Source organism: Podarcis liolepis (genome assembly GCF_965112155.1).
Source record: "Podarcis liolepis genome assembly, chromosome: 4".
Taxonomy (NCBI): Eukaryota; Metazoa; Chordata; class Lepidosauria; order Squamata; family Lacertidae; genus Podarcis; species Podarcis liolepis.
The window spans coordinates 48932361-48954453 of record NC_139558.1 but is presented as its reverse complement, the minus strand read 5'-3'; the positions used below and the strand labels follow the sequence as shown (position 1 = coordinate 48954453).

The 22093-nt window shown below is 41.2% G+C and overlaps 2 protein-coding genes across 5 annotated transcripts in view; both read left to right on the top strand.

Moving 5' to 3' along the window:
- Positions 1-6757, top strand: part of MED14 (mediator complex subunit 14) — a 40175-nt gene extending 33418 nt beyond the window's left edge. For all 4 annotated transcript variants that reach the window (XM_083500539.1, XM_083500541.1, XM_083500540.1 and 1 more), the window contains 6 exons: positions 206-441; positions 1639-1818; positions 2253-2360; positions 2462-2587; positions 3981-4170; positions 6403-6757. In XM_083500539.1, the coding sequence (XP_083356665.1) occupies positions 206-441; positions 1639-1818; positions 2253-2360; positions 2462-2587; positions 3981-4170; positions 6403-6476 (914 nt within the window). In that variant the 3' untranslated portion in view covers positions 6477-6757. The remainder of the gene's footprint in view (positions 1-205; positions 442-1638; positions 1819-2252; positions 2361-2461; positions 2588-3980; positions 4171-6402) is intronic.
- A 2191-nt stretch (positions 6758-8948) lies between these two features.
- Positions 8949-21829, top strand: LOC310705750 (uncharacterized protein CXorf38). The gene is made up of 7 exons (XM_083500543.1): positions 8949-9247; positions 14053-14187; positions 15991-16113; positions 16741-16890; positions 18150-18317; positions 21212-21380; positions 21642-21829. Exons 1-7 carry the CDS (start codon positions 9032-9034, stop codon positions 21674-21676), a joined length of 996 nt encoding a protein of 331 aa, XP_083356669.1. The 5' UTR covers positions 8949-9031; the 3' UTR covers positions 21677-21829.
- Positions 21830-22093: the final 264 nt, after the last annotated feature.

Genomic DNA, 22093 nt, shown 5'->3' with positions numbered 1-22093 from the left:
CCTCTCTGTTTGCATGAGGGAAATAGAGGGAATTGGACACAGCCATTAACTGTTTCTTAGTCTTTGGAATTGTTGGGGCGCTGAGTTTGGGAAGGTGTCATTATGCCAAGACTTACTGGGAACTGCCTAGCACTTTAAATGTATGTAAATAGCCATGCATCCCTAGACAGGAAGAGTGAGGTGTGCTTTTTCTTATTTCTACTAGGTTCCCAAGTAATGCCAACAAATATGCCGCCACCTCGTAAACTACCTCATCGCTCTTGGGCTGCATCCATACCCACAATTCTCACTCACAGTGCCTTGAACATTCTTCTTCTGCCCTCTCCCACCCCTGGGCTTATGCCGGGGCTGGCCGGAAGCTATCTCTGCTCTCCACTTGAACGTTTCCTTGGATCGGTTATCATGAGAAGACATCTCCAAAGGATTATCCAGCAGGAGCCGGTATGCAAGGAATCAAAATGTTTAGTTCCTTACACAATCACTTTAAATTTAGACTTCTAGCTTCTGTGCCATAAGAGAAGGAAGTAAATTTCTGTTGTGCAGCCACAAGGCCTTGTGCTAATGGAACTGCTATGTTGGGTTCTGCCCATTGAAATTAATGAACTTGCACGAGTCACGGCCATTACTTTTAGTAGCTCTACTATGACTTCGTTGGATACAGCCTAATAAGTGTTAACCATTCTGCATTTTAAGAGGCGTGAAATGGGACGTGATTTGTGATGTTTTAACCACATTGAGTTGGTATACTGCATCGCTGAAGTAGAGGACAGTGGTTTTTATTTTTTCTGCCCATAGGGAATACTTTCTACAAGTCTGCCAAAGAACTCTTACATGTTGACTGTGGAGTCCTGAGCAGAAAATTCTAGGGTGCACACTCAGTTTGTGTAAGTGGTGGTGGGGCTAGTTCCGCCCCCCCCCCCCGCAAACTAAGACTGCATCCTTGAATCATTCGGAATGGTGCTCAAGTGGGCTTTCAGACAGCTTTTCCGCCATTACCAGTTTCCTCAGAAGGTAGCTCCTGGATTCCTAGCAATGCAAGTGGAAAACTGCTTATTTAGCACTTCTATTTGGAAAAACATGGTCCAAACTTTGGCTAAGCTGTAAACTCTATTATTTGCGTTGGACCATCCAGTATTTGCTAGGATTAGTGAAACAGGAATTTGTATTGACCATCCACTATTTGCTAGGATTAGTGAAACAGGAATTTGTATTGACAAATCTCAGGGCTTGAAGGGGAAAGTCAGAGGGAAGAGTTGAATAATAACAATATAAGGACTGGTTGTTGTTGTTTTTTAAAAAGCAAAAGCAGCACTTTCCTCTTAGCAGATAAGGTGGGGGGGTTCATAAGACAATGTACCCTGCTGAGTCAATAGAGAGCATCTTGTTTATAGATGCTCTCATTTTGCCAAGCCCGCATGGTAATGGTCAGGAATAATGGGAGTTGTAGTACGGCAACAACTAGGAACCCAAGATTGGGGAAGGCAGGTGGAGATGTACCTGACAAGCTACATGCAGCCAACATTAAAATGCTTAGAACTTGGGTTTGTGAAAGTTTTGCTCCTGCTGCTTAGAGTATAATGAGGTGTGGGCAGCAGCTTATTTCTTGCATTCTAATCAACTGTCTTGGCTTTTAAACAGCTACAGCTTATGAACTCCAATGAACCAGGTGTAATAATGTTCAAGACAGATGCCCTGAAATGTAGAGTTGCCCTCAACCCTAAAACTAACCAGACCTTGCAGCTAAAAGTAGCACCTGAAACTGCAGGGCAGTGGAAACAAGAAGAGTTGCAGGTTTTGGAGAAATTCTTTGAAACCAGAGTATGTACCCCATCTTACTTTATTCAAAATTTGATGTTTGATAAGATGTTTGAAAAGCACATTCATAAAATAAGTTAATAATACATCAAACATATGTGATACAGGTCCAGTGAGCTTATGCAGAACATACTCATGCCAGTTCAGCACCTCCCTAAAAGCTGCCAGGCTGACATTGATGTTCCATGTGATTTTTCTCCTTTTTATGTTCCTGTTCTGATGCATGAACTGGGCCACTTCATATTCTTATGGTTTTCACCTAACTTTCCAGCATTAATTGTAGAGAATTCCAATTTGTGAGATTGCCATAATGGGAATTTTGCATCCTTGTGCTGTTATTTTGATTTTAGTAGAATTTGTGATATGGATTAAGAGCAGGATTGAAGAATCATTGAGCTGCCCAAAGAAATTCTAATAACACATTGCATTCACTGTAGGTTGCAGGACCACCCTTCAAATCCAATACTCTAATAGCCTTTACAAAGCTGTTAGGGGCACCTCCACACATTCTCCGGGACTGTGTACACATTATGAAACTAGAGCTGGTAAGTTGGTTTTAACATCTTTGCAACATTCTGTATTATTTCTCATAACCCAGACTGGATTGTTCATCTGTCTTTTTCTGTGGCATGTTTTATTGAAACAGTTTCCCGATCAGGCCAGCCAGCTGAAATGGAATGTACAGTTTTGTTTGACAATTCCTCCAAGTGCTCCACCAATTGCTCCTCCAGGAACACCGGCCGTTGTGCTGAAATCCAAAATGTTGTTCTTTGTAAGTAGAGCAACTAAGTCAGTTCCATGTTTGGTGCAGCCTTTGACAGTGTCTAGTTGTAAGGAGTAGTCTAAATATGACTTCCGTCAGCCATTGTGTAAGTAGCAAATGAGATACTTAAATACAGAATATATTGTCCTATTCTCATCCCTTTGAAGTCTAGTAACTGAATTGTTCTGGTTATACATAAAGTGAGGGGCAGATGGGGCTCATCAACCTAGGAATGTAGCCCATGAAGGAAAACTCTATTCCTAAACCTCTGCTGCCTTGTGGGATATCCTCAGAAGGACAGGCTAAGGAGTAAGCCCTACACAAATCCGGAGTGGAGTCCATAGGACGGTTGGATGACATCTTGTATGCCTTCCTTCTGGCAACTCCTGCAGCCAAGCTGGTTCCAGACATATTGCTCTGCTTCTCTTTGGACCACATCAGTATGCCAAGAGGAGGGATTTTGTCGTCTGGGCAGCCCAGGACCTACACACACACACACTGCCCAGGCTTGTGCCCCAGGGTACTACTAACACAGTGGTTTGACTTCACCCCCGGAGGTGCACTCCATTATCTCTCAAGACAGATGGATGCCAATAACAATATATGAAACCAATATAACATTTCAACATGTTCCATTGCTTCAATTGGGGTTAAGGATGACTAACTTAAATGCGGAAGTTGCTGCTTCTGCTATAAGTGGCCGTGACTAACACATGACTCTTTGCAATTAGTCCCATAGTCAATTTCTTTACAAATAGGGCACTATATTTGATTTATGCTAGCATTTCTTTTCACATATGCCATGTAAAAGGCACCTACTTTTTCTATAATATGTAGCTTTGAAAGTATGCATGTGTGGAAATGGTTATGTAGACCCATTTTGATAAGCAGTTTATGTAATTGCCAGTGTGTTTAAAGTGAACACTTAGGATTTAAAAAATCCAGCTGACATTGAAATAGGATGGATGGTGAAGATAATCTTACTTTTTGGAATATCACCATTCCAAAATTCTTTAAAGAAGAATTGGACAGTACATCGTGCTCATTTCCAAATCTCCCAGTTTCCCTTTTGTACTACAAAGCAATTTGGATTGTAAAAAATTGTGTTCATATATTACTCCTGAATGCCCAGTAGGGAAATTAGGGCATTTCAAGCTGCACTAGGACTTTTGGTGCACTTTGGTTTAGCTGTCAGTTTGAAACGGTTCTGATTTAAGTTTGGATAACTAATTTGCGTCGGTCGTATATTGGCTTTCATTTTTCCTCTTGAGCTAAGGAATGCATTCAAACTGGCACAGTAATAAAAACCATGCCTTAACTCATGTGATGTTGCCATATCTACATCAAAGGTATATTGCAAGATTGCTGTGATTACTTTTTGCATATTCTATTGTGTTCACAGCTTCAGCTAACACAGAAGACTACAGTTTCACAGGAAGCCATGAGCATAATAGTCCCCATCATTTATGATATGGCTTCAGGTACGACACAACAGGCAGACATCCCCAGACAGCAGAACTCTTCAGTTGCTGCTCCCTTGATGGTTAGCAATATTCTAAAGAGGTTTGCAGAACTGAATTCACCACGACCAGGTACTGTACATGTCCAGTAGGTCAAAACTTCTGCATGCTTGAATGGACAGAGTCCAACCTTTTAAAGTTTTTAAATTTCACTTTACCACCAGTGTTGCTTTGCCTTTTTTTTGGTTTCCTGAAAACTGACCTCATAAGACCTGGCTTCGGATTACTGCATGTTAGTGATAAATTGTTGAATATATACCTCTCTGTGGTGCCAGAAGGGTTGTATTATTGACACAACATGGACTTTATGACACTGACCAAGGAAGTGTAATGCACTTAATGACTTGGCTCATACTACTGTAGTCACAGCGACACGATTTTAACTTTTGTCATGTGAGCACTGTGTATATATTTCTGTGAAAACTAGTGCTTGTTAAGTCATCTTGCACTGTAGGAATGTCTTCCCATTTCTTGTAATTTTACTGTTACAAGGTTTTACTACCTGTCTTGTTCTCAATTGTACTCCTCTGAGGAAAGCCTGGGGTCCAGGAAGATGGAACTACTTATAAATTATTCCATAAAGTATCACCTTACAGCTCTGGCTTATACTTTCTGTATCTCATGACTAACATCTTGCCTTGACTGTATCTTCTCTCTTATTTATGCTGCCTGCTTTGTTTCTGTGAGAAACTTTTGTATTCAGTTTCACTTTTCCTTTAATAAAAGTGTTAGAAACTTTTGAAAAGTGATTTTTTTAACAGTTTTATTCTTGGGTATGATATTTTTACCCAAGACACTAACTTCTTCAATGGAAGATTTTCTCCCCTCAAAGGATATCTTTGTTGCTTACTGGTTCTTGGTTTAACAATAAAAAAGCATTATATTAGTTTAGGGTTGTTTTTTAAAAAAAGTGCCAGCATATTCTTAGTGTAGTGTTATAGCATAGACATGAACACTGATTCTGAGACTGCACTGTGTGGATACGCATACCATTTGACTACACTGAAGCAGCTTATAGGATTGATGTGGTATGTGTGTCTGCCTCTTCAAATGCTTGCCTTTACTTTTGGCAACACTCCATCCTGAACCCCTGATCGTCACTGAGGTAACTGCGATGTTGGGAGGGGTTAGCCTTGTGTTTCTACCTGGGCAGTAAGGTTCAAGGTGAGTTATTCAACATCCATGCTGCGTGTCACTAGCAGTTGGAATATCGTGCATGCCACCCATAATTCATGCATGCTCCAAAGAGCAACTTTCAGCTACCTTGGCACTGACTATTGTGGGAGGGAAATGCAGGTATAGCTTCTATACATAACTAAACAAGCGTCATCTTTGCCAGTGAGGCATTTTGTCATCAGGCTTTACTACACAGGGCCATGGGGCTTTATTGAAAGGGAGGGGGGAGTTACTGGAATTGGCATTTGCAGTTTTGTTCCATTACTCTAAAATATAATGGCATAAAAATAATAACGTATGCCATCTAAACTGAAGTTTAGAGAAGACTTCATGGCTACTTTTCACTGCTTTGTCATTCTGAAATTGTAAGTGGAAGCACAATGCACATGTAAGTAACCTATTGTCTATTAGAGCATTCCTGTAAAATCAAATCCTCATCAAGATTCCTAATCCTTAGAAGTGTCCACAGCAGCACCAACAAACCAGCTCCAACACCAGCAGTATAGCTTAGCTTGCTGTGATTGTATTTGCCTATCAGGAGATACTGGCTGAGCTGTTACTTTTGAACTGGACAATTATCTTTGTCTCCAAGTCTTTATTGACAAGGAAGTTTGGTTATCAGTCAGCTTTGCATCCCTCCTTTCCTCCAAGGAGCTGAGGGTAGCACATGTTGGGGGGTGTTGTATGAACTCTGCTGGGCTGAGAAATAGGCACTCACCCAATGCCATATGAGGCAGGGTTTTGAATCCAGGTCTCCTTGACCCAAGACCAACATTCTGCACCACTCTTGGGTTTTTTGCTGCATGGAGGGCGTGCCTTTGCTGCATTTGGAGACTCCTAACGGTCCAGTTGTGGTTGAGTGGGCAAACTGCACCTTATCAACATGTTGATTTGTACTTTCCACCCAAGCTGGCTACACTATTTCCAATAGGTTAGAATAAAGCAAACTTGCTTAACGTTGAAGTTATTTGATTACGGTTGCACCTGGTTGTAATTACCTATTTACAAAAGTTTGAGTTGTGGCGTGCCTTGTGACAAAAATTGAAATGCATTTGATTAAGTTTATCACTTGCCATAACCCAGCTTGTTTTTTCTCCAGCTAACTTGTGTTTCTTTCCCTTGTTCTAGGTGAATGTACAATCTTTGCAGCTGTTCGTGATTTAATGGCTAACCTTACACTGCCCCCTGGTGGGCGTCCATAGGCTATTTTTAAGCAAAGGGTAAAAATGAGATGAAGAGGCAAAAACATTTCTCTGAAATAAGCCTTCACTTATATAAAATGGAAGAGACATTTTCACGTGTCACATTTTAAAAAGAGCTAATACAATGGATTGGCCCACTTTCAGGGATGCACTTTCATCAGACTTTTTGTACAGCACTCTGTATGATGTTTTACGGAGACATTTCAAAGTAATAGATTTATGTATCCGCTTGCCAGTAAATAGAGTTAATATTCTGTTTTATACTACAAAGATTATGAAAATGCCAAAATTTGTTTATTTAAATGTTTTTTCTTATGTCTTGGTGTAATAGTCTTTTTTTAAAGGCAGGTCTGTCATTTTTTGAATACTGTAAAACTGTGACAAACTTTATATTGAAACTGTATTTTAATATGACTGCTTTGAATCCTTACATTTAAATCCGGGCTTGTTGTAAACATGTCCCCCCAAAAGCAATATTTAATAAACTAGATTTAAAAAAATGTTTGTGTGTTTGCTTTAAAAATGTTTCATTTTTATATGTGAAAAAATAATGCCAGATTGCTTGCTTATGGGGCTGTTTTTGGGTAGTTCGTCACTGCCTTAAAAGTTCAACATACTCAGTGCACCAAGTTTAGAAGTAGGAAATTGACAGTTCCTTCTCAAGTACAGTAGTTTAATATCTCTTAAAGTTGGATTGAGCAAGCAGAAGTTCCTGAAGCACCCTGAAACAAGTTCAGTAGGCCTTTTGAGAGCGAGGGCGGCATTCTGTGCTGCACAGCAATTGACTTTGAAACTCGGGGATGTAGCAGAAGCAGTTTTTAATGTAGGGACTTACTTTCATGCATATGGAGAGGGAAAACGGGAAAGACCAAATAAGTGTACTCAACTAAAGCAGTAGCTAAGGTTGTTCTCTGAATTCTGACTATTCTTCACATTGAAAGTGCTGCATGGAAGCCGCTTGAAACAGCCTCTGGGGAAAATCTCCCACTTGGCAGTTGTACCTTGTAGAGTAGCTTGCCACATGGAATGGCAACATTACATAGTCTTCCCCTGTTCACCACCAGCAGCCACAGAGACATCTGGTGCTGGCATGGCAATTCCACATGACAATCCCAAGTGGTAAGTTAATGCATGTTAAAAGATTCCCATGTGGTGCAGCTAGTAAGTGGGGGCAATTTAGCAGCTTCCATATCAGTAGAACATTGATAATCGAGGACACAAAACACTAGAACATTGAAGGAAACATCACAACTTTTATAAAGCGTGTTTATGGAAGCTAAAGAAAATCGAACCTTGTTTAATATCAGTAATAACTGCATTTGGAGGTTACATTATAGTTATTAATAGGCAAAATACAGGTTAGCTCTGATTTCTTTAAGATAATGTCCATCACCACATCTTGTGACAGTGAATTCCATGAGTTAATTAGTACTTCGATTTATGCGGTTGGCCAGTCAATTTTGTGGGTAACTCATGGGTTATAGTTCTTCCATTACATTTATCCAAACCAGGAATACTTTATCAACTTTTACCTTGCTGCCCTTTTGGGTTTGTCTTTTTTTCCAATTGCCAATAGAAGCTTCCTCAGGAAGTTGGTTTCTGGTATGTAACTGAATACTGGTGGCAAATGGTCTGACAAATACCTAAGAACGTATCCTGAGAATATAGATCATATATTGAAATACAGTGGTGCCTCGCAAGACGAAATTAATCTGTTCCGCGAGTCTCTTCGTCTTGTGGTTTTTTCGTCTTGCGAAGCACGGCTATTAGCGGCTTAGTGGCTATTAACGGCTTAGCGGCTTTAAGAAAAAGGAAACAAACTCGCAAGAACTCGCAAGACGTTTCGTCTTGCGAAGCAAGCCCATAGGGAAATTCGTCTTGTGAAGCGACTCAAAAAACGGAAAACCCTTTCGTCTAGCGAGGCATTCGTCTTGCGGGGCACCACTGTATATATATAGAGGGGGAGAGAGAGAGAGAGAGAGAGGGTGTGATGGACTTTTCTGAGGAATCAATAACTGTTTTAGGTCGAATTACCACTAAAAAAAGTAAGTAATACCACTGTTTACTTTTCTGAATTTCATTTCCCACTGACCTTGCCTTTTACATTTCTCAAATTTCACGCAACTGGTGGCGTGGACTGTACTCCACAAAATCTTATGACATAATAAATTTGCTAGCCTTTAAGGTGACCATATATATATTCATTGCAAAGGACTAAAAAGGCTACCATCTGGAATTTAACTTAAGTGTACACTATTTTATTTATGAAGCTAACACTGTTGAGAAAAATATGAGTGCCCTTGGGTAGGGAGGGGTCAAGATTTTTCCTCGTTGTAAACAGTCAAAGTGTGGTTTCAAGGAAATCGATACCTACCTTTTGCACGGTTGCTTAGGAAAGGGTCTGCAAGTGTGAACCTATGGCTGACAGGATGACCTCGGGATGAGCTCCTGCCTGCGCTCCCCTGAGGCAACGAACGACAGAGGCCGGCCGGCTCCGCTGCCTCTAGCCCGGCCCCCTGGAGGCTGGCGCGCAAGGCGGCAGAGTCGGGCATGCCATGGCGCTGGCGGAACTGGCCTCTCGACTCAACTGCGCCGAGTACAAGAACTGGGTGAAGGCCGGGCACAGCCTGCTGCTCTTGCGGGCCGCCCTGCAGCGCTTTGCCGGGGAGCAAGTGCAGGCCTTTCACCGCCAGCTCGTCGCGCGCTCCTCCGCGCGCCTCAGCCCCTCGGGCCTCCGCTGCAGCGGGCGCTGCACCCCTCGAGGCAAGCAGGTGAGGCTTCGCCCTGGGAAGCGGAGGTCGGAGGAGGCTCCTGCCTCGCTTTGCCTGGTCGCCCCTCTCCCGCCAAAAGCGCGCCCGAGAAACAAACACTCGCGCGCCGTTCACCCGACCCTTTCCGAAGTGCACGTGGCGCGCCCCAGAGGTTACCTTCAATGTCCCCCGAGGGTTTTTGCAGCTTGAGATCTGGAGGGTAGGGTGGGGGCCGGGGGGAAAAACTACTTTTACTCAATCAAAGAGGAGGGAACGATTTTGAACAGGAAAACAGGGGAAGGGGTTGCGCATCCCTCTTTTATCGCGCGGAAAGATACGCGCCGCGCTCGTGGCAAGTTTCGGCCAGAACAAAGAACTCCGGCTTGTCTCGGATCCAAAGCGCTTTCTGCAAAACTGTTTCTTTCGAACAGTGCCCCCTTCTGCAAAGCGAGAGATTGCCTGCTTTATAATACAGTACTGTACAGCATACTGCGCGTTTTACTATCCTTTTAATGTACTATAATTTCATTTGTTTATATATAAGCTCAGGGGCAGCGCAATACGGCCAGTTCTCTCGCTTCTTTATTTTAATGTGGTTGCAGAACTTCCGTTATTTCATTGTGAAATACTGAAATATTTTCTTCTATTATAGTGAAGCAATAGCTGCAGTGATGGCACCTGGTATCCTTGAGAAATTTGAAATGTTCAAGATGGTTGCCAGATTAGTTTTGATGTGAAGGAAGAAATCCCAAGAAATGCCATTAATTCTTAGATTTTTTTTTAAACATTAGGGATGCTAGTCACAAACATGAAGGATGCTGAGCAATTTTATTTTTAGAGTGCCACTATGATGCACCTACAATCGTTAAGAAAAATGCACAGTTGTTTCATGTTGCTAGTTTCACTTTTGCTTTGCAGCAGAGGGGAGGTGGGCAGAGGGTTTCTTTTCTGTTCCAGATTACGTAATCTCTCATTGGATTTTCTCATTTGGGGTTTAAAATGTGTATTTGATGCCATTAGTAGCATGATGGCAGCCAAGCTTTGGAATGGTACATCAAACTAAATTCCACATCCAACTAGACATCCAGGTTTTAGCTTTTGGCGTGCCATATATTATGGGGCAAAATGTGCACCTTCAGTCGCAATCCTAAACATCATAGCTGATAGGGGAACTGCTGTATCACAGACAGCAGAGGTTTTGAAGGCTTACAATGATGATGTGTTCAGGCAAGATAAGTGAGAATGATTAGAGAAGTCAGTGTGCAGCAGCTGATACAACATACGTATTGCACTGATCGCATACATAGCAGTGAACTTTGTTCTGCAATCAAGGCTCCTAGAGAAACAGTTTCACTAATGGAAACAGGCCAGGATTTTCAAAACATCGTAATGAAGAGACCCTGCCCTCTCAGAGTACTTGCACAGAATTATTTGAATCAGAACTTCTTACTTTAACATCTATGGATAGTTAATTTCATGTTTTGAAAAACTGCTGCTGGTGTGCTTTACTTAGCACCAGATTAAGATAATGACCAGGTACCATTATGAAGGTTGCAAAGAAAATTGCATAGAAGCCAAAGGTATGGAGTCCTGCCAAGAATGAAGCCCAACTGACGCTTTATAAAGATGTAGTTGAAGACAGCGTGACTCGCTGCTTTGAAATATTTCGGGAAATGATTATGCTTGTCACCAGAAAATGATTATTTCAAAGCACTGCAACAAAAGGGAGTCTCTAATCCTGCCTGTTTTATTTATTTTTTTATGTTGATTCCTACATATTTTCACTGCTCTTACCCTGTAAATGACGTGTGTGGAGTGCTTGTTTTCCTATATCTTTGAAACTTGAGTGCGAAGAGAATTTTGGAGGCGGGTCTTCCACTAAGAGACACACAAGTCGTCCAGATCTCAAAATATACTTGGTGGGCGGTATTTTCCAGTTCTTTTGCAAAGCTGCCAAACTAATTGGGCAGCCATCTCAATGATTTCAAATTGCTCAAGGATGCCAGGATTTCACCACTCAAATTATTATTTCACAAAATGTTATAGCACAAAAATTATATTTAAAAAATGGGTAGGCAGCACTTCACAGTTAAATAACTGAAGTTCCGAAACTGGACTATATAATCTTATGCTGTGCATCATCATGGCAGTTTGTTTGACAATTTGTGTAAAATTAGTCAGTGATGCCAAAATGGCACCATTCGTATTTGAATTATAAAAAAAGCATCAGAAATGCTCTGGATAGATGGAAGTTTGTGGCTTTTTGCTTTGCTGCATGACTAACATGACTGGAAGAATTCAATCTGCACAACTTTTACCGTCACAGAATCTCCATGCTGGCGAAGGTTTCCCTTTTTTGAATTTTGGGGAATTTTCTGGCATGGGTTGAAATTGCTGGAACTACATGGGAACAGCCACTTTATGCAAACGCCTTGCCTCATGGAGCAGTCTCTGTGTATGTGGGCTTCATGTACCCACCCATGGAGCTGCTTGCAGGCATGACTCAGCCACAATCAGAGCCATAGCTAGGTGATTTTGCGCCCCTGGCAGAACCGTCCAGATTGCGCCCCCTAGCCACGGACAAATTAGCTTTTCTTTCTGCCTCTCATCCAACCCCATCCACCCATTCAATTCATCCTCTATTTAAAACCATTTCTTATGAGGCAATAATCAATATTTATATTTATGGACATATTTTAAGCCAATTTTGTGCTCCCCCCCCATTTCCTGCGCCCCTGGCAGGGACCCATCTCACCCCACCCTAGCTACAGCCCTGGCCACAATAACAGCAGTAGAGAGTGCAGCCCAACTTCTGTGATACTTCAGATATCTTCCCTCACAGGAAAAAAGTTACGGGATATAAAGTGATTCATTGACCACTCTTGTGGTACTTTTTGGAACGACTTGTGATACTTAGGCCTGACTCTGCAGTACAGGACTATACTGAACAAAACATTTATTGACAACAAGGCTGACGATCCCAGGTTCTCATCATGTCTCAATCATGAGTAAAATTCACGGAATTGCTTCCTTGTGGCTTGGGAAGAAGTGGAATTGCGCACAGGTCGATTTGGGTTTTGAAAATGAGGGATTCAGTGAGAAGGTGTGATGATCTGGGAAGCTGGGAAGCTTGCTTCTGCCACCTCTCTTCCCACACAGCCTCAAGGACACATGAAATATCAAACATTCCACACATCGCTCTGATTACAAACAGTACTCTCCATGTGCAAGGAAAGAGCAGTAGGAATAGATTGATTTTTTAAAAACAAACAAACGGACAGGGTTAATGGCTCCATTTTGTTGCTGTGCTCTGAAACAATAATTTATCTCCCTACTTTCCCCAAATTGCAATATGTTCTGTGGATGAACATGGGGGTGTTCTTAAGTGTTTGTGAGTAAGAGCTGCCCCTTTCTCTTCTCAGCTGCAATTCTATGTAACCAGCAGAATTTCAAGGAACCTTTCACTCTGCATTCAGAGTATGTGATTTGCCAGAGAGACAGAAAAGAGATAATAGTTAGAAGAAAGAAGGGGGTGGTGGAAAGATACATGTTTTTGGCCAGACATTTAAAAGGAAACCTTAAGAACACTGTGGTACATGTTTTCAGTTCTGACACTCTACGGGTACTTTGGCATTATAATGCTGGGCTTCATCTCATATCTTGTCAGAAATTCAATAGGTGCAACTTTCCGTGATGCTTTATCTCCATGATCAAAGGGAAGCTGTACCTGTTAAATTTCTGCATGCCCCAGCCTTTAAAGACACAGAAGCCAGCACACACACCTCCCCCAATATTTTTAGCCCGATGTATTTTAATTTTATTTATTTAATAAATTTAAGCTTACTTTCAGGGTATTTCCCCTTACAAGACAGTTCATAACATGGCAAATAATAGTATACAGTGGTACCTCGGGTTAAGTACTTAATTTGTTCCGGAGGTCCATTCTTAACCTGAAACTGTTCTTAACCTGAAGCACCACTTTAGCTAATGGGGCCTCCTGCCGCCGCCGCGCCGCCGGAGCACGATTTCTGTTCTCATCCTGAAGCAAAGTTCTTAACCCGAGGTACTATTTATGGGTTAGCGGGGTCTGTAACCTGAAGCGCATGTAACCTGAAGCGTATGTAACCTGAGGTACCACTGTACTTAGATTCCACCTTATTAAAATAACTTGCTTTCTACTTGTTTTGATAGAGAGGACATCTTTGCAACAGAATGGAATCTTAAGTTATGCTCTGATTTCCTTTTAAGAAGTATAGCCGGTGACGCCATTCTACCCAACCCATCTCCACATGTTAAGTTTGTGCTTGACATGTGGCATTTAAAAACACAGGAGTCCTGCTTGCAAAGAGTGCTCTGAATTCTGCTGTGTTGGCGGCATTTTTTGTGCAGCTTCTTTTGCATTTTGAAAGGATAAGGCTCACAATCGTTTCAAAGCACCGCAACAAAAGGGAGTATTTAACTTTATATTTGCATTTCTCTCCCTCCCCCCATTAATTCCAGAGTATTTCCAGCTTTTCTTAGCGTGCACATGCAGGAATCTCTCAAAGGGTCTTAGGAACTGGAAGCCCACTAGAGAGACACTACAACTATGTAAACCCGTATAACCTCAACATCTCTGCCTCTTTCCTGCCAACAGTAAGCAGTCCCATCCCTAACTCCTTTTAATCCCTTTTTATTTACTGAATTGTAATTTGTTGACTTTGGGGACATTATTTGATTTCTCGGACAATCCAAATGGAGTCCCACCCCCTTGGATAAAAAAATTGAAACCAATGATTTAAATTACAGTACTCAGTACTTGTATTGATGTTCCTTTTGCTTTGTAGTTTCAGCCTGCGTGCTCCTTGTGTAAAGAATGGAAAAAAGAGATTTTGAATCATCACACGCACAAGAATGGGGAAGTCCACTGGGGAAACTGCAGGCCTTGGCTCTGGCCATCTAATGCATGGGAGTTGGCAAAGGTAATGCCTGGAAGTTCTGTTATGTAAACAGAGGTGTAGGAAGGTCAGGTGGTACCTGGTGCAGAAAATTTCTTGTCACCCCCCCATTGATTTTTTATTTTTTTTGCCTGCAAAAATGGTTTTACGTTATTTCATATTTTCTTACAAAGGAATAATAATAAATAATAACAAACTTTTATTTATATCCTGCCCTCCCTGGCTGAAGTCAGGCTCAGGGCGGCTAACATCAGATATATAACATTGGTATAAAATCAAACAATAATTAAATTACCTCCTAAAAACATGTCAGAATCAAATTAAAGTCTAATTAGATGGCTTTCCGCAGGGTTAGGGTTGGGAACAGTAAGTGCTCCACTGAATTGAAATTTCAGCCTTCACGACATAGGAAAACGGCCAAGTAAACAGCTGTTTTTGTGGAGGAGGGTCAAGATATTAACTGATATGCATGAAATTTCATATATAGCTATATAATCCTTAGTGTAGTAAGATAAGACCTTTGGAGCAGGCATTTTCAAAAAAAAGTTTTTTATGAACCGCCCTAGTAGGGCAGTAATTGTTCCTTGATAATTTGTCACCCCCCTCCATGATGGAACCTGGGGCGCCCCCCCTTCCTACGCCCCTGTATGTAAAATGGATGTTCTGCTCCAGCTTTTGCAGCATGCATCAGGGCAGGATATAAATCGGGGATAGAGAAGCTGTGGCACTTCAGGTATTGTTGGACTACAAGTTCCCATAGGTTGCAGTCAGTGTGGCGAGTGGTCAGGGGTGATGGGAGTTGTCTGGCAATATCTGCAAGGCCCTGTGTATAATACAGCTAGTTTTGAAACTGCTTCAGGAGCAAGAAGAAGCTCATGCTGCTCTGAATTCCAGGCAACCAATTGCTACCCTCTTTTGTTACTGCCCCCTTTTGTCTTCTATGAGTTTATTCAGGTTTCTATTCCTTCTTTATTTCTGGATTTGAACAGTCTGAGAATTCGCCAAAGTAGCATTTGTAAGTTTGTATTCAGTTAGTAAGAGCAAACAAACTCATAGTAGCATTTTACCATATAGAAGTTGCATCTCTCTTTCTCAACAGAAGTTATGTGATTGTGACAACTGCACAGCAGGCAGATATTCAACACATGAAGCTGTGGACTGTGGTTGGCAAACAAATCTGTTGAATTTTGTGTCCATATTAGAGTTGCTGGGCCCTGTTAGAGAAAATAGTGCCTCCATTTCCTCCCACTCTCCCAAGGAAAGACAGAAAGCCCATTAAAACTGATGTGTGGTGATCATATATGTATCTGTTTCACTGTGGCTTCCCACAGTGTAGATGTGTGCTCTGGGAAACTGTGCCTCGTTGTGGCTTCCAAGATGTAGACATGCTGTGAAATAGAAATCAGTACAATCAACATGTGATGAAAAGCATGTTGATGAGCTTTGCAAGGCAATACATCTCACCCTAAAAGTCTCATCTACAAGTTTGGTGCTTCCTTATGGAAAGTGGAACTTGTTTTGGATTCAAGAGGGAGTGGCAGCCTAAGGCTGACCAACAGTAGCTGATCAGAAAAGTTCTAAATTGTGTCCTCCTGTATGGTGTGGAACAGTACGGAATGACTATGCAGGACTCCAGCGAGAGTATGCAGTGGGATTGTAAAGAGAAAAAGGACAGCTACAAGATGCTAATTAAACCACTGTTTTAGTGTTTGACAAAGCTACAATTAAATAAACACGAGTTCTGATATAACTATCAGTTAGAAATAGTGTGTTACTAATAGCTTCTGAATCAGACATTAACTGCATTTGTTCTCCTTCGCTGTGTAGGCTTACATGCCTCGTGGGAAAGCAGACATTTGTGGTCCAGACAAATGTGATGCGTCTGCACTCTTAAACCTTTTCAACTTCTGTGATCACTTCAGTAACATCGATCAGAAGAAAGTCAGAGAGGTAATCCAACTACTGATATTGACATCTTTTCTTAGCAGGGTTCCACAAACACCCTCACCAGGTTGCAATCAGTGACTGCCTCTTCCATTTGGGCAAGCACCCTGTCTTGTCTACAGAGACCTCTATCCGCCTCACAGAGCTACAGTTCCCAGAGTTGTATAACAATAAATCCCTGTTCCCAAGAAATCTGGAAACTGTAGCTGTGTGAGGGGAGTAGGGGCCTCCTAACAGCTCTCAGCCCCCTTAACGAACTACAGTTCCTAAGATGATTTCAGGGAAGCCATAACTGTTTAAAGTGTTATGAGACTGCTTTAAATGTATAGTGCAGATGGAGCTTAAATTGTGCATTCCTACAAGTATAAAATGCAATATAATAAAGTGCTTAAGGCTGGTTATCATGTAGCAGCCTCTGAGGAGGAGACAGTCAAGGAACAAAACATTGGCAAGGTGTTCGCCACATGGGGCATTTCCATTCTAGAAACAACAATATGTGGCTCTGATGTGAAAACAGATCACTCAGTCAGCAACCCCTAATGCAGGGCTGTAACTTGAGGGTTGGTTTTTGCTTACCATTGCCCTTCACTGAGTTTTCAGTCTACTGGTTTTGCTTCATGTTTTTATCTCTAGGTGATTAAGTGCCGCAATGAACTAATGCATTCTTCAGATATGAAAGTCTCTTCTTCTTGGCTGAAAGAATTTGGGAATCATGTTCAGAACTTGCTAACTGAATTCCAACACATTCCAGAGGCCCAGATGGCTCGTACAAGGATAGAAAAGGTAATAGTTGCCATTCTTTCAACTTGTAGGCTGGCTGCTATTCACCATTTTTATTTTTATTTAGCTAGGCACAGTATTGAATATAGAAAAGCAACAGTCTGTATCCAGATGGTTTGCACTCTAAATCAAAGCTTTTGTGCTTGATCAAGGATATCTGAGACTGTTTCATAATTTGTTGATTCAAGGTTTTTGGGCACATTGATACAATTTAGTTTTACTCTTGAGATTACCATATCAAAAGTTTATTTTTTGGGGGGAAACAAAACAAAACAATAGTACAGCATTTTATCTGCATGTTATATAGATGGAAAGGTAAAACTTCTGCAAGGCAGATAGCCTTGCATGGAGGCAACAGGCATTATGCTATGTGGCATTTAAAAAATAATAATAACTGGTTAAATAATGTACCTATGTGGGAGAACACAAAAGCCAGGATACAAAATCTATTTTAGGCCCACTACTGAAATAAAAAAAAATATTTGTTCAGCAGACTTTTATGCTGTATCACATAATCTGCTTCTGAAACTTTCCATAGTTTCAAAACAGTTCATTTGTTTTAGAAAAGAATTTAAGTAAAAAGAGATTATTTAAAAATAGAATTAGTAAATGGCATGGACATTGCTGCAGAGGAATAGCCAGACCACCATTTTTAAAATTATTTTAAAGTAGTTCATTACTATGCCATACTGCCTATGGAAATAAGTCCCATTGAAGCTTACTTCTGAGTAGTCATGCATATGATTCCACTGGGAATTGTTTAAATGTGTTCTTTTGTAGTAAAAGTATAATGTTTTTAAATCCACAGAATGCCAGTAAGTTTCACAAACTACAGTGGTACCTCGGTTTTCGAACGTAATCCGTTCCGAAAGACCATTCGAGTTCTGAAATGTTAGAAAGCCTAAAACTCAACAGCCGACAGCTAGGCCTCAGGATCTTGCACTCAGTGGAAGCATATTCAAAAACCAAAGAATTTACTTCCAGGTTTATGATGTTCGAAAACCGAAATGTTCGTCAACAGAGATGTTCAAAAACCGAGGTGCCACTGTACTTGGCATACCTCAGTATTGTCGAATAGTGTTGCTCATCTCTAATATCACAAACAACATTGACTGGATCCAAAGTAATGTGTAACTAGTTCCATCTGTATTTCTCAAACTTCATCCTGTGCTTTTTGGGTCATTGAAGCCCTTAAGTGTCATTATTTTGTCAATAAACCCATAGCTTTTCATGTTCATTTTGTTTTTACTAAAACCCAATAGCTTCTGTCATCTGATTGGGCTGTGCATGTACCAGGGGGAGATCAGCTTGATGGATTGGAGGGTGAAATGAATCGAAGCCAGATCAGTGAAATAGAAGCAGAACTGATAAAAGAGAGACTTCATGAAATCAGTCTTCTCATGGAAGAACAAGGAATGATGTCAGAAGAGGTAACCTAATTTGAAAACATAAAAGCAGGCTTGCACTCATGCTTAAGAGTTTGATGCTAATAGGTCCATCTGTGTAATAAGAGGGGTCCATTTAGAGGGTTCCTCAGAATTTATTGAAATAAACCTTTTCAGATGAATAGATTATTGCTTGCTGAAGGAAAGCTTGTTCCATGCAGTTGAGCTCCCAGCACCTCCATTGTATTTGTACCCTAAGAGAAAACACTGCTTCGCTTTAAAATTCAACTGGAATACATTTGCCAGGGTGCTTAAAACCTACTCCTAGGGCATGGACTGATAACACACAAATATAGACATCTTGCCTCACACTAAGTGGCTTTGGGTCAAGTCAGTGCCTAGATGGGATGCCACGAGGGATCCCCATGTAAGCTGGCTTGAGTGCTTTGATGGAGGAAAGGTCCTACAGAAATTACTACTCAGTGTTGAAATTTAGAACAGTGATCTCTTTTTTTCTGTGAAGCTTCTTTCCTTCAGTTTTAGCAGATGTGTCTCTGCTCCGAGAAAGAAGCTACCTGCTCAGCCACCTTAGATCTACGTTACCTCTGGGACAGAAATAGAATCATAGTACTGGAAGGGACCTGAGGGTTCTCTAGTCCTACTCCCTGCAATGCAGGGCTCCTGCTCACAGCTGTCCCTGGGTGGGCTTGAACCACCAACCTTTTGGTTGATAACCAGATGCACTGACCCATTGCGCCACCTGTAACGGAAATGGGATGAGTCCTTCCACTCAGTAGCCCAGTTGTGCACAGAGGCTCCCAAGGAAGCTGTCACTGTACCCTCTGCCCCCCAGGCAGGAGTGATTTCTGAGGGGTCCAGGGCAGGTATTTTGGAGGGTAGACAGAAAGAGCACCCAGCCTACAAGGCTCTTCCTTGACTGAGCCCCAGGTAGCCTGCTTTTTCTCTCTCAGACCCCTGATGTAGCTTGTCACAAAAATGGTCCAAACACCTGAGAGGAGAAGTCCTTTTGACTCTGGCAGAAATGTACCCAAGACGTCAACAGTCAAATTTTATGAAGTTTATTAAGAATCAAAAAGAAAGGTGGAGGAGAAATGAAAGAGGCAGATTTTTTCTTGAAGAAAATAAGCAGCAGCTTTTAGATCAAGTCTGTCCATCCTGTTATAGCTACTTACAGTGAGGTGAGTCATCCAGGTGTAGAACAGCAGCTTTTCCTCTACTCCTGGATGTAACTCCTCCATATGCAGATTATGGAAGACTGGGAAAACTTAGCAAACTCAAAGGGACAGATTGAGGAGAGCAGGCGGAGCTTCCATTTTATAGTTCCTTGTGTCTGCTTAGTTGTAGGTGATCAATGATGGAGAAACACGTATCTGTTAAAAACCATCCTCCCCTAGTATTTCAGTGAAAAAAGGAATTACTTATTTGTTTGCAATGCAAACAATTTCAGCTTGTGCAAGAACGTAGGGACCTGAAAGTTGACATTTGGCGTCTCTTTATTTTGTGTTCAATGAATGTAAATTATACTTATAGCACGTATGTGCCCATCAACTCGGTTTTGAGGCCTTGTGGTAAAGGTCACAAGTACTTTGAGTCTGTGAAGGCTTTGAATCTTGCACTGATCACAGAGTTGACATTACGTAACTCCCTCCAAATGCCAACAGAGAGTTACTGAAGGCGCATGATCTTGCCATTCATGAGAGAACAACCTGCTCCCCGTGATCTTGCTGGTTGAAGTGGCCTCATGCTCCCTCAACAACTATCAGTTGGTTACTTCAGAGTTACCTTGCCCCCTCCCCCTGAGGTAAAGGCAGAGGAGCCTGTTGCCAGAAAAAAGAGCAGGCAGCAGCATATAGCTAAACCTGCAACATGCTTGGGAGGCAGCTACTGAAAAGCTTTTGAAGCCCACTTCAAAATATATGTATTTGAAGTGTTTCTGTCATGTATTGCCTTGGGAATTTTGTGTGCGTGTGTCTGTGGAAACATAATTAATAAATGCAACAGAATGTTTAGGGAATTAAATGCTGAATATAAGGAAATTCCATCCCCCTCTTAGTTTGTGAACTGCTTAAATCCATTTGCATAGTAATTAAATAAATGGAATCAAGTAAGTTATTCATGTATTCACTGGTTATATATTTTTTTAACGGTGAGAACTGGAGACCACTCAGTGTCTGAACTAATGAACTCTTCTAGTATTGCGAGAGACATCGCCATGTTCTTTTTTCCCTTCTTTGTATTGTGTTGGTTGATAGTGATGAATATAGGATGGAATGTAGTCTTAGAGCTGAATGGGTTTCTTGTCCTGCCCTTTACCTGCCACTTTAGTACAGTCAGCAAAGGGCTTGCTGCCCACAATTGTGGCACAATTAATTTTTGTCCGATGCTGCATTTTCCTGTTCTTCACTGATATGCCTAACATCGCTCACTTCATTCATTGCTCTGCTGTCAGGTAACTCGTGGCTTTTTTTTCATATTAGCTTCCTGGTTTCAGCTTTAAAGATTATACACTTCTAGCTTCAGATGAAGTGGCAAGTTCTGCAGGTAAAATAGTATAAAGGCTTTTTTTAGAAGGAAAAAAACCCAAATGGAAACATTTGTCTACTGCTTTATAGAAACCTTTTTAAATTAGGAATTGCAGGTCTTGCAAGAAGCATTGGAAAGAGAGAGAAGCAACAGACAAACCAGAGAACACGGTTGGTGTAGCAATTTGTGTGCATTGGGTTGGCAGTGATAAGCTGAAATTCAGATCCATCTTCTGCTATGAAACTCTCTAGGCAGTATCAAACACTTACTTGCCTGAGATGCTTTTGGTGAGGTGGTAATAAGAACAAAATAAGATCCTGGCAAAGGCCCATCTGGTCCAGCACCCTGTTCTCATTTCACATTTTTTACTCACAAGGTATTTCTCCCCCTCTTAGGATTTAAACAGAATACAAATTGTAAAGGATTTCTTAAATGGCAACCATGATCTTCAAAGAAGTTTGCAGGCTGAAATGCAGAACCTAGAAGACCTTGTGCAAAAATTGTACGGCCAAAAACAATCCATGAAAGAAACCCAGGAAGTGAACGATGAAGAGACAGATGAAGGCAAGTGTATATGTTTAAAATGAAATTTGTGTTTTATCGCTCTAACGAAGTTGCATAGCAAAACTTGCTGACACATTGTAAGGTGTTAGGAAAGAATACCACCTTAGGAAGGAATACCACCTTACAGAAATAATAATATGCAGCTTTGAGATAGCTTTTATTTGGATTGCCACAAGGCAGACCTTTGGTAAATAAGGGCAGGTGCTATTCTTAAGTATGCAATATGTGTAATGTTGTTTGTGCTTTTTTTTTACTTTTTAGATTGTCATTTAGAAAAAAGGAAGCGTACGATATGAAGAATGTGACTCTACTGTGAAGATGTCATGCATTACCAAATGGGAAACTTGCATAATTCCACAGGAATGCTCATTTAAAGAACGATCCTTTTTTCAAGTTATATTGGAATTTGGAGAATAAACCTGAAGGGTCAACAGTCATTTCCTTAAAAATTCCAGTTTCCTTTGAACTGTATTATGGTTTGCTTTCAGAGGTTTAGTATTTTGCTGTCTACCCAGGACAGTTTGATTTGTTTCACCCCTGTGCAAATGTTTTGACCATGCTACTTCCTCTTGACAACTATCAATTTTGTAATCTCTCTATTTTACATTGCACCAAATGCAATCTTAATTTGCGTAGCCCCATTAGGACATGACCCCTCCTAACTCTTTTGTTTAACACAGCCTTTATCTCATGGAACTAAATAGTGGCTGCAT